The sequence below is a fragment of the Eulemur rufifrons genome, chromosome 10 (assembly GCF_041146395.1).
Source record: "Eulemur rufifrons isolate Redbay chromosome 10, OSU_ERuf_1, whole genome shotgun sequence".
NCBI lineage: Eukaryota > Metazoa > Chordata > Mammalia > Primates > Lemuridae > Eulemur > Eulemur rufifrons.
Window position 1 is genome coordinate 32,560,927 of NC_090992.1, and position 13,078 is coordinate 32,574,004.

The following is a 13,078-nucleotide window of genomic DNA, read 5'->3' on the forward strand; positions in this document are numbered from 1 at the left end:
ATTCTTGAGTGCAGCCTTCAGGAGATGTTTACTTTTCTAGATTCTTTGCTTGAAAGCTGAGATTGGAAAGATTTGGAAGGATATGAGGTGACTTATTTATGGCTGCTGCCTAAAGGGTGTCATGGCCTTGGTAAGAATCTTGAGCACATAAAGTTAAGTGGATGCTGTAATTGTAGCTCTAAATAAGAGCCTTATATTCTCCATGCCACTTAAAAATCAAATTATGTTTACTGTAAGACAGAGGATCAGACTGAAGAAGATATAGAAAACAAAATTTAAGTAAAGCATATACATGTACACAATTTGGTGTTTTTCTTATACATATCCTTACCTATCACTCACAATTTAGCCAACTTAATTTAAATTTCAATAAAGTAAAATTTTTTTCCCCTTTTACTTATTGCTAATTTTTAGAAAAGGAAATAAAGGATTTTCCAAGCCTAACTTAACCACCCCAGATCACGCTAGAGTAACTTCCTACAACTGTCTGTGCAAGGGACCATGTGTGTGTCCCACCTTAACTCCGTACAGAATGAGCACTCATTGTCCAGGAGACTGACTGTATGATTAAACTGTATAAGGGATGAATAAAATGTGTATTACATCCACAGTATCCCCCTTGAAGTTGAATTTCAATAGGAAACCTGTTACCACTATCTATTTTTCTGTAGCACCAGCTCCTAATAATCTAGGGTAATGCAAATTAAAGCATAGAGCATCTGGACAGCAGAATATGGGGAGACCTTATCGTTCATGGGATATTCATCATACATGAGAATCTGGCAATACCCTGGCCAAGCTAGACTTAGAAAGAAAGGCTTTCACAAAAACGTATGAGCACCAATATAACTATATATTCTAAAGTCCTCTTCTGTGAATTCTGTTATCTTTTCAACATAACCCTCTAAACATACATATCCACTTATGAAAATCAAAAGAATCTTCTCTGGTAAGACATCCTGCTTCCTGAAACTTACTTTTTGTACTGCAAGATATTTAACTTGGCCTTGCCTTTTTGAACTTTTGGATTTCTGTGACATTGAAGACCCCACCAAAATTCTTGACATCTGGCTCCTGATTCTAAACCTCAGAAATTATATGATTATACAACAAAGATAAAGGAGCATCTATTCTTCATCTAGCCTTCTGTTGCCTTCTTTGGGGTGGTAGATGAAGGGTTGCTATAACTTGAGCTACAATCTAGAAGCCTATTAAATAAAAAAAGGTATTCATACTTAAAAAAAAAGTGTATCTGTGAAGGGTATATCTGACATTCAAAGCCACTCTTAATGTTCTGTATAAGGTAGGTTGCTTTGGTTGCAAGCAACAGTGACTGCCCTTAGCAAACAGTGTTAGTTTGCTAGAGCTGTCATAACAAATACAACAAATTAGATGGCTTAGAACAACATACATTTATTGTCTTCCTATTTCGGAGGCTAAAAGTCTAAAAGCAAGGTGCCAGTAGAGCCATGCTGCCTCTGAAACTTGTAGAGGAAGGATTTTTCCTTGTCTCTTCCTGGCTTCTTGTGGTTGCTGGAAATCTTTGGTGTTTCTTGGCTGATAGATGCATCACTCCAATTCTCTACACTCACATGGCCATCTTCCTTGCTTTGATAACAGTTTCTGTCTCCCAAGTTTCCTTTATTGGACGACATCAGTCCTATTAAATTAGGGCTCACAAAAATGACCTCATTTTAATTTGGTTACCTCTGTAAAAACCCTATTTCTAAATAAGTTTACATTGCAAGGTACTGAGGGTTAGGACTCCAACTTACCTTTTTAGGGGAGGGAGGACACAATTCAACCCATAACAGTGTAAGCAGACAGAAAATTTATTGAAAAGACGTGAGGAGGCTTATTTGATTGAAGGAAGAGATAAGGAATGAAGGCTTGAGTGGCAAAAGCATGACTGCTTGAAGATCCAAGGAGTGGGAACTAAAATCCAGCCCTGCCAGGAGGCTGCTGCTAAAATAAAGGGTCCTCTGCTGACCTTCCTGTCTTTGCATCACTCTGCATGTCGAGTCCCAGCAAAAAGTCTGATTGGGTCACTCCTCGTCTAAAAAACTCAGAGCCCCATCATTTGCTTTCCCAACAACACTGCAGCCACAGCAAAGAGATAATTCCCAAAGGATTTGAGATGCTATTACTGAGAGAAAGGAGGAAGGACATGAAATGGGAAAAACCTGCCCCCTAGCAGGAAATAAGAAAGGGAACAAAATTTTGGGGGAAAAAAGTATACTTTATCCACTCCAAATTTATCATTCACTCTATGTGGATAACAAACCTCTGATCATTATCACCATTCAGAAAAACTTACCAACTCAGATATAATTTGCCTTTCTTATAAGTCAAGAGTATGGAGGGAATCCAGCTAGTCATGATGGTTTCCACTACTGAGTTATCTTTAGTCAGTTTGCAGCCATGTCAGTTTTATAGTGGAGACAATGGGTTCCTGAGCATGCCCCTCTCCCGTTCTTTGGTCTTTTGTTCCTTGCACTCTGGTCCCACTCAGGATGCCCCACTAAGCTTGCCAGCCAGAGGGAGCTTCCTGGCACAGTGTGGCCAGCTGCTCCTCAATTCCTTGGAGGAAAGGGGATAATTCTCCCCTCCCAGCTCCTGAGGCACCCAGTTCTCATGCTCCAACACTGGGCTCTCCTTCTCATTCCACCCTCTCTCTCAACCCATCCTACCACCACCTCTTCAAAGAATATAGCCATTGTTATATTAGTTATGCTTTGAATTAAGAAAAGAAAAGAAGAGGTGGGAAAAATTAACAAAGTGAACTGCATAAAATAAAGGGTGTAAGGGGGTGGCTCATCACTAAATGGTACAAAATCTTAAAGAATAGACTTAGCCTCCAGGCTCTTTTTGCACTTTTTTATTTTTTACTTTTTCAGAAAGCAACAGCTGATAGACCTACTGTAGTGTTCTGCGTATTGTTAAATTCCATGCCATGCCTGGGCATAGAAGGGATCATCTCCAAGGCGTTAGAGGTTAGACTGTTGAGTGGGACAGATTGCACCCCTATCTGGAGGTAGGAAGAAAGCTAGGACCATAGGCAAAACATGGACTCAAAAGAGGGTGAGCCATGAGTCCCATGAGGGAGGTCAGACCCTGATAAATGGTGATGGAGAGTCTGAGACAGTACATAGGAAGTGATGGAACAGGAAATACTCGAAATTTTACCTTCTTGGCATCAGAGAAACAGTCAAATGGTCTGTCCCAGAAGGGATGTGTGTCAATTGTGTTCATGACTTATTGGCCAGGACCAGTTACTTGATCCTGCCCAGCCATAAGGAGGCCAAGAAGTGCACATGCCTGGAAGAGGGAAACAGAGCATGCTTAGCAAGCAGCAGCAAGGACTCCCACTTGTCAAAATGCCAGCTCCAGGTTGCTCCCCAGTAGGCTCTGATTCAGGAGACCCTTGGGGTCTGCATTTTCAAAGGGCTTCCTCGGGTGAGTCTGATGCAGGGGGCTGGGGCAGGGGAGATGGAGGGGAACCCCTGGACCTCAATTTAAAAAACATGGACCTAGAGCCCCACCTCAGCATACGCAGGTGATCAAGGGGAAGGGGACGTATCTGAGATACAGTGATTAGAGCCCAGATGTAGGGCCATGCCTGCCTCACCTTAAGTTGTAATCAGGCTACATGCGCCTGCACACCGAGGCCCAGAGGGCTGGACAGGAGCTCCCGAATGCCCAGGCAGCAGGGAAGTGTTGGAACTGTGCCTGGGACAGGAAGACCGTCCGGAGTGTGTGGAGCTCCTGCAGACACGGGGAGATGGAGAGGGCTGTGGGACCGACTCCAGGCAATGATTTTCAGATGTGATCTAAAGTGCATATTTATATTATCAAAATCTCATAGGGCAATATAACATATTTTATTGCATAATCGCTTTTTTCTTTCCTCTCTTCTTTCCTCCCTGCTCTCTTCCTTCTCTTTCCCTTCTACTGCCTGCTCTGCCTTTTTTTCTCTTCATTCTTTCTTTTCTTCCTCATTTTTGTCCTTTGCTACCCCCCTCCAATTCTTCTCCTCTCCTCACTATTTCCTCTTCTCTGTCCCCTGCTCCATTCTGTCTTTCCTCTTCTCCTCTCTCATCTGTTGCTCTCCTCACCCTCCCTCCCATTCCCCCTTGCCCTGGCCCATGCCCTCTACTCTCTCTCCAGGTATTATGCCATCTGCTGCCAGCCTTTGGTCTATAGGAACAAGATGACCCCTCTGCGCATCGCATTAATGCTGGGAGGCTGCTGGGTCATCCCCACATTTATATCTTTCCTCCCTATAATGCAAGGCTGGAATAACATTGGCATAATTGATCTGGTGAGTATCCACACAGACCCTACCGGCTTACTATCTGGGCAACTTGGCTTGGGATTCTAAAGAAACAGATAGTATTAGATTGGGTGGATATTCTAAGAAAGATTCTGGTAGTGTTCTGAGTGACGATTTTTTCGAAAGCTAACATCTTTGATGGTTTACTCACAAAGAGTCTCTCTTGGACCAAGTTGCAGTCAGGTTCCTCTCAGTCTTCTTCCCAAGTAGGCCTTGACATTTGGAATTCAGTGTATGTCTTTGCATCCTCCAGTTTTAGCAAGAATCTTGCTAAGTTGGATTAGCCAAAATCCCTACCCTCGATATCTGATCAGGTTCCACATCTGCCACCATCCCCCAGGTGATGTCTGATCACCCAGGCCAGTCTTTGGCAAGAATCGTGCTAGGTTGTTTTAGCCAGAATCCCTCTTACCCCTGATGTTTCCTTAGTAATTTTCCATCCACTGAGCCCCACCCACCATGCTGTTTAGCTATAAATTCCTACTTTTCCTTGTCGTATTCAGAGTTGAGCCCAGTCTCTCTCCCTTTCTGCAAAACTCCATTGCAGTAGTCCCTGTAACCTATCACCATAGTCCTGAATAAAATCTGCCTTATGCTTTAACAAGTGTCATAAATAATTTTTTCTGTAATGTAACTGTATGCCAGGCAGTATGCTAAATACATATAATTCTGACAACATCTTTTTTAGGAGAAGTATAATTATTTCCCTATTTCTCACATGAGAAAACTCAGGCTCACAAGGTTAAGTAACATGCCCCCTAATCTCCAAAGCACTATTCATTCATTTATTCATTAAAAAAAATTTAAGCCGGGCGCGGTGGCTCACACCTGTAATCCTAGCACTCTGGGAGGCCGAGGCGGGCGGATCGCTGGAGCTCAGGAGTTCGAGACCAGCCTGAGCAAGAGCGAGACCCCGTCTCTACTAAAAATAGAAAGAAATTATCTGGCCAACTAAAAAACAAAAACAACAACAACAACAACAACAACAAAAAATATATATATATATATATATAAAAATTAGCCAGGCATGGTGGCGCATGCCTGTAGTCCCAGCTACTCAGGAGGCTGAGGCAGGAGGATTGCTTAAGCCCAGGAGTTTGAGGTTGGTGTGAGCTAGGCTGACGCCACGGCACTCACTCTAGCCTGGGCAACAGAGCGAGACTCTGTCTCAAAATAAATAAATAAATACATAAATTTAATTGAATGGCCCCCTTCTTCTATAGGTACTCAAGAAATTAATGGTGAAAAAAAATTCCAGCTCTTGTGACATTTAAAATTTAGTGAAGAGAAACTAAAATATATTTTGTATTAAATTTTATTTAAAGAAAACAAAACAACAACAACAAAAAACCAAAAGTAAAAACATAGCAACTGATGGGAAGATGTTATTATTTTACATGTGAAATTCACCTTTTGATAAGGTATTGCTAAAGCAGAGTCCTGCAGGAAGGGAAAGAGTAAGTCAGCAAATATTTAGAGAAAAAAATGTTCTAGGCTAAAATTACAATAAAATCAAAGGCCCTGGAGGCAGCAACCTGCTTGGTTAGTTCCAGGAATGGCCTAGAAACCCATTGAGGACGGTGAGCATGCAGTAAGATGATAAGAGGAGTACAGGTCAGAGAGGTAGACTAGGGCCAGATTATGACTTTTACACTGAGTGATAAAAGAAGCTTTGGAGGGTTTGGGGAAAAGGAGTGACATTATCTGCCCTATGTTTTAAAAGAATCATTCTGGCTGCTCTGTAGAGAATGATTGTGGAATGGCAGGAAATGATGACAACATTTATGAAGGAATTGCAATAGTCCTAGAGGCTGAGGCAGGAGGATCGTTTGAGCCCAGGAGTTGGAGGCTGCAGTGAACTATGGTGATGCCACTGCATTCTAGCCCAGGCAACAGAACAAGACCCTGTCTCAAAAAAAAAAAAAAAAAGAAGAGAGAGAGAGAGAGGTGGTCTATGGAATAAAGAGCTCATAAAGGAGGTTGGAAAGAAACAGCCAGGGAAGAAGAAAACAAAGAGAAAAAAAAATTGTCTTGAAAACTAAGAATATATTATATGGAAGGAAGAAGAATTATGTTTCTAGATATAATGGGAGCTATCATACCCATGACTATCAAAGCTGAATAAAAAACACTGAATTAAATATAAAATATGAAAATAAAATAAAATACTATATGAAGGCATTGGAAAGTAACCAAGGCAAGAATTGAGTAGCTGTGATCTCAAAAAGTAAAAGAAGACCTCTACCGTTTTTATGGGGGCCCTTTACTGACTCATAGATAGAGAGAGGCAGAATGGAAAGCAAGAGTCTTGGACTTGAGGCTGCCCCACTGAACTGGGGGAACAGAGTTTGGAGTTTGAGGATGCTAAGGTGCCTAAAACTTGAGCGACTAAGATCCCAGAGAGGTGTAAACTTTAGAGACAGATGAACCTAAAATTTAGCACATAATTTTTTTGGAGCATTTGCTTACTCCTAAACTGAGGATGCATGGGGTTAGATACAAAAAATAAATAAATAAATAAATAAATAATTAACCTAGAAGCAACTGCTGGGAAACAAATAAATAAAGTAGAGATTTTAGCAGTCTTACAATGCTGGGGAGACATAGATTAATCAAATCTGAGTGCTTAGTAAGGCAGAGGGCCCTGGTAAGCACCCTTGGTGCTCTAATTCAAACACCTGAGAGTCTATCCCATAGAAAAAGGGGCAAACTGGAAAAATACTAGCTCTCGGAAGGCATTAAATACAATCTAAGTATGATCGAGGTTTTCTTTCTAGATTATATTCGCCTGGAAGAAGAAAATTAAATTCTCTCTAGAGAATACCCTAGAATTTGTGTGTGTAGAAATATCCAGATTGAGATAAATAAGTAAAAATTATAGATAATTGTGATATATATATGTCATACACAAAAGTTATAACATTTATATAATTGGTATTCTAGAAGGAGAAGAGAGAGAGAATGGGGGCAGAAGTAATATTTGAAGAAATACTGCCTAAGAATTTTTCAAAACTGATGAAAGCCCTCAGTCACTGATTCAAAAATTTTATAAAATCCCACAGGTTAAATAGAAAAGGAAACCAAATCTAGAAAAGTCATTTCTAAAAACTGCTAAAAATCAAAGACAAAGAGATAAATCTCAAAAGTAATTTGAGAAAAAACCTAAATTAAATTTAAAGGAGAAAATATGACACTTGATCATTCAATGAAATTATGGAAGCAAGAAGACAATGGGATGACATCTTTAAAATGATGGAAAAAATGACAACTTGGAATTCTATACCCAATGAAAATATTCTTTAAAAATTAAGATGAACTAAGAACATTTTCAGGCAAACAAAAACTGAGGGAGTTTTTCAGCAGCAAAGTTTGTACCAAATGCTACTTTAACAAATTTTTCTGTCAAAAAGAAGATGACAGATGGAAGCACACACAACAGGAAAGAGTGCAGAGCACTAGAAATGGTAAATGTGTGGGTAATACAAAAGGACATTTACTACTTAAATGACAATAATATTGATACCTTGTGAGTTTAATAAAAGAATGTATAACCCATAAGCCAATAGATGGAAAACTAATGTGATAATATAAAAATAGATTATTTAAAAAATAATAAGGAAGGAAAAAGGAAAGCAGAAAGAAAGAGATAAATAGAAAATAGTGAGATAGTAGACTTAAATCTAAATTAATCTGTGATGATAGTAAATACTAAATGATTAATTCTTCAAAGAAAGTTGTGAAAAGACAAAGATTGTCAGACTGAATCAAAACAAAATACAAGTATATGCTGATTAGAGAGGCCAATTAAATATAAAGTGACAAAAACATTGAAAGTAGTAATAAAATAATGGAAAAAGATACACTGTGCAAGTACTACTCCAGAGGAAGCTGGTGTAACTGTACTATTGTAGGTGATAAAATAAAATTTAAGGCAAATACTATTACTAGAGATAGAGATATTTCATAGTGATCAAAATATCAATACAAGAGGAAGACATATTAATACTATAACCTTATATTATAAAACAAGATACTAAATATGTGTACAACTAATAAAGTAGCATATTTGTGTGCATATATGTATATTTTCCATATGTCTATTCATGTGTATATTCACAATGCATGCAGGCTGACCCCAAGAAGGGGAAGTAACATTGGGTTAAGCAGCTCTCTTCAGTTAAGGGCTATTCCTGGAGAAGGGTGATGACTAAGAGTTGTCAGCAGGCAGTGTTTAGAGTTGGTGAAAAATTCTTTCAATCCTTAAAAAAGAATTTAGTGTTTCATAGTATCCAGTAAAAGTGAAGTTTATTCCGGGAATGTAATGCAATCAGTGTAATTCACTGCATTAATAAAAGAAAGGGGAGAAACCCACGTGACCATCTCATTATTGCCAAAATGGCATTGACAACATTCAGTATCCATTTATGATTTTTAAAAACTCTCATCATACTAAGAATAGAAGGGAATTTCCTGAATCAAGTAGAGGGCATTAACATAAAACTTATAGCAAGTATCATACTTAATAGTAAAATATTTAGGGTTCTCACCCTAAAATAGGAAATGAAATAGTTTGTCAACTATTATGACTTTTATTCAGAATTAGACTGGAGGTTTTATCAAGTTCACTACAGCAAGAAAAAATGGTATTAAAATTGGAAAGAAAGATATGTAACTGTCATTATTTGCAGATCACATAGTATTCATAGAGAAAATTCAAAAGAATCTAGAGCTGAAGTGTTAGTTAATAACTAACTTAGCAAAGTTGCTGGATGTATAGCCAATATACAAAAAAATCCTCACTGAGTTCTACATATCAGCAACAAACAATTAGGAATAAAAATTTTAGCATGGTACCATTTAAAATAGAATAAAAACATAAAATAGTAATACATCTAACAAAAGATGTGCAGGACATTTACACATAAAATTATAAAATATTACTGAAATAAATTTAAAAAAATAAAGGGAAAGAATTGCCACGTTCATGAATTGGAAGACTTAACTTTATAAAGATGTCAGATTTCCTCAATTATTCTATTCTAATTCCAGTCAAATTTCTAGAAGATTTTTACGGAAATTGATAAAGTAATTTAAATTTTATATGGAAATAATGAGATATAAGAATATTCAAGACGGTGTTCAAGAAGCTGAACCACAGTTCAAAGACTTTTACTATCAGATATCCAAGATTAATAAAGTCTCAGAAATTGAAACAGTGTGATGCATAGATAGATAACTCAAAGGAACAAAATAGAAAATCCAAACAGAGAGCCATGAATATGAACTTTTAAAAATCAGTAAGAGAAGCACAACTCAATTTTTTACATGGCAGAATACCTGAAACTGAGGACATCCAAATGGCAAAACAGTGATTAACATCATTAGTTAACAGGAAATGTACAGTCAAACCACAATACAAATCTGAAGGGTCATGATGGACTTAGATTTGATTCAAGTTCATTTGATTTGCTTCAAAATTCCAATCAGATAGGTAGGTCCTGGTAAACATGGAACAGAGATGTAGAGAGCAGGGCGCACTGAGAGTTAGAGGCGATTTACCTGGATTGAAACTGAGGATGTAGTTGCAAGAAGAATTGCAACTGACAAGAACTAGGCAATATTTCACCATTCTGAAGCAAATGCTTTGGTCCCAGTGAGGAAACCAGAGAGCTAATCAGGGAACAGAAGCTGAAACTCAGTGTCACATACCTTCTGAAAGGAGTGATGTCAATGGACTGTAATAACGTGGATATGGATGCCCAGGACACTTTTTGGTAAAAAAGCACAAGACAAATCCCAATGTAAACTCATTGGAAAGATAGTCAAGGACTCATGGAGTATTTTACTGTGGTAATGAAATAAATTTCACAACCACTAACAACAAACCCACAATGAGATACCACTACACTGTGACAATACCAAGTGTCGGTCAGGATGTGGAGTAATTGGAACTCTGCCACCCTCATAGTGGGAATGTAAATTGATACAATTCCTTTGGGAATCATTTGGCTATATCTACAAAAGCTGAGTTTACCCTATGACACAGCAATTTCATCTTAGGTTTATACCTGAGAGAAATGAAAATGTATGTACACATGCATACACACACACAAATTTGTACAAGAATATTCATAACAGTTTTATTCAAAATATCCAAAACCTAAAAGTGACTCAAGTGTCTGTCAATAGTGGAATGAATAATAATTGTGGTTTATTCCTACAATGCAATATTATACTACAATGAAAAAGAATAAATTACTAGTACATGCAATAATAGGAATGATATAATATTAAATCAAAGAGGATACATATAGTACATGTTTTATTATTGGTTTGATACTAAATTGGAAAACCAATAAAATTAATCTATGGCGATAAAGATTAGTGGCTACCCTTGGGCATAGTAATGACTGGCAGAAGGCCTTTAAGAGGTTGCTGGGTTGCTGGAAATAGTCTACAGTTTGATTTGAATAATGATTACACAGGTATATTTACTTTATAATAATTTGTCCATCTGAATAGTCATTTAATATTTATGAACTTTACATGTATTTTAGTTCAATAAAATATTCAAAAAAGGAGACGGAGGGAGGGTTCAGGTGTGTGGAAGGTGTAGACGGCTCATTTTAAATGAGTACTGGACATGGCAACATGGAGGTCATTGGCAACCTTGACCAGAGCGGTTTCGATGGAGTTATTAGGAGGAACACCTGATGGAGTGGGTTCAGGAGAGAGTGGGAGGAGAGTAAGTAGAGACAGTGAGTGTTCCCTAGGTTCTGAGTCTGGTTGGGTTCCAAGGTCCCTCATGATCTTGCCCTACACAATCTACATATCCTTTTCTCCCATGATTCTAAAATATCTACCCTTTCTCTCTCCAAGCCCTAAGGCCCCTCTTGGCTGTTACTCTATATCAACACTTTGAATACTATATTATCTAAATGAGAAAAACCTCCATCAAGGCACTCAGTAGGCAGAGAAATGAGTTTAGTAAAGTGCCCCGTGGCATCCCCCAAAGAGCTAGGTTGAGAACGGTGCAAAACAATGGTTCTCAAATATTAATGAGTTTTAGAATTATTCATAAATAGTACACTAAAAATGCAGGCATCTGGGCGTCACTGCCCAGAGATTCAGATTCATTAGCTCAGGGTAGTGGGGGTGGGGGGGAGACAGAAATCTTCACTTACAGTATGCACCACAGGTGAATCTGATGTTACTGTTCTGCAGGTATCTTATTCTGAGGCAGTGGTATGTTATGTACAAGCAGACAGGAAAGGGAGAATAGGACTCCACTATTGGTTGGGTAGGTGAAATGAAAAATGATTCTATTCCCATTTTATTTCTTTCCTTTCCTGGGCCCTTCAGCCTCTCTTGTGTAGACAAGCTCTCTGAGCCCTGGGATGCGATCATGTTCCTTCTCTGCCATCAAGGTTCTGTGAGCTGTAGGCTTATAAGAAAACCAAAGCTTTGCTGATAAACCTTCTTCTTTCTTTCCTTTCCCCTTACTCTTTTCTTTTATCCTTCCTTTCCTATCTTTCCCTGTTCCCCTCCCCTTCCTCCTGTCGTCCAACCTCCCCTTTTCTCTTCTTCTTTTCTTTTTCATTTTTCTCCCACTTCTTTTTTTCACTTTTGTCTTCCCTTTCTCCCTCTTTTTCCTCCCTCCCGCCAACTCTCAGATAGAAAAAAGGAAGTTCAACCACAACTCTAATTCTACGTACTGTATCTTCATGGTCAACAAGCCCTACGCCATCACTTGCTCTGTGGTGGCCTTCTACATCCCGCTCCTCCTCATGGTGCTGGCCTATTACCGCATCTATGTCACAGCTAAGGAACACGCCCGTCAGATCCAGATGTTACAACGGGCAGGAGCCCCCTCCGAGGGCAGGCCGCAGCCGGCAGACCAGCACAGCACTCATCGCATGAGGACAGAGACCAAAGCGGCCAAGACCCTGTGCATCATCATGGGTTGCTTCTGCCTGTGCTGGGCTCCATTCTTTGTCACCAATATTGTGGATCCTTTCATAGACTACACTGTCCCTGGGCAGGTGTGGACCGCTTTCCTCTGGCTTGGCTATATCAATTCCGGGTTGAATCCCTTTCTCTACGCCTTCTTGAATAAGTCTTTTAGACGTGCCTTCCTCATCATCCTCTGCTGTGATGATGAGCGCTATCGAAGACCTTCCATTCTGGGCCAGACTGTCCCCTGTTCAACCACAACCATTAATGGATCCACACATGTACTAAGGTGAGTGCACTAAGGGAGTTGACCCATTTGGTTGATTTGCATTACCCAGAAGGGGTAACACTCCAGTTTTCTATTTCCAGAGGGGTTATACCTAAAAACCTGTGTAGAATTTGCGAAGATTATAGAAGATTCTACCATCTGGTCGTGGAATAGAGTAGTGGGTAAGGGCTCGGGCTCTGGAGGGAGACTGACCTGCATTCAAATCTAGTCTCCATAGTTTTGTGACCTTGGGAAGGTCATTTAACCATTCTTAACCTTAATTTCATTTTTTAAAAACTTAAGAACGTAATCACTGAATCTATATCATAGAGATTTTGTGAGGATCAAATTAGCTAATGCATGTAGGGCACATAGTACAAAGCCTGATACCTAGTGAGCATTTAGTAAATGTCATCTATTATTATTTAAAGGTAATATTTTAGAGTAATGGTTACAAGTATGGGCTTTAGAGTAACGTAGACTTTATCTTGACTCTCAATGTTTCTACTAACCATCTGTGTAAT

The 13,078-nt window shown here is 39.0% G+C and overlaps 1 protein-coding gene across 4 annotated transcripts in view; it reads left to right on the forward strand.

Moving 5' to 3' along the window:
* HTR4 (5-hydroxytryptamine receptor 4) overlaps window positions 1-13,078 on the forward strand; it is a 127,425-nt gene that overhangs the window by 72,339 nt on the left and 42,008 nt on the right. For all 4 annotated transcript variants that reach the window (XM_069484387.1, XM_069484386.1, XM_069484389.1 and 1 more), the window contains exons 4-5: window positions 4,168-4,321; window positions 12,007-12,575. In XM_069484387.1, the coding sequence (XP_069340488.1) occupies window positions 4,168-4,321; window positions 12,007-12,575 (723 nt within the window). The remainder of the gene's footprint in view (window positions 1-4,167; window positions 4,322-12,006; window positions 12,576-13,078) is intronic.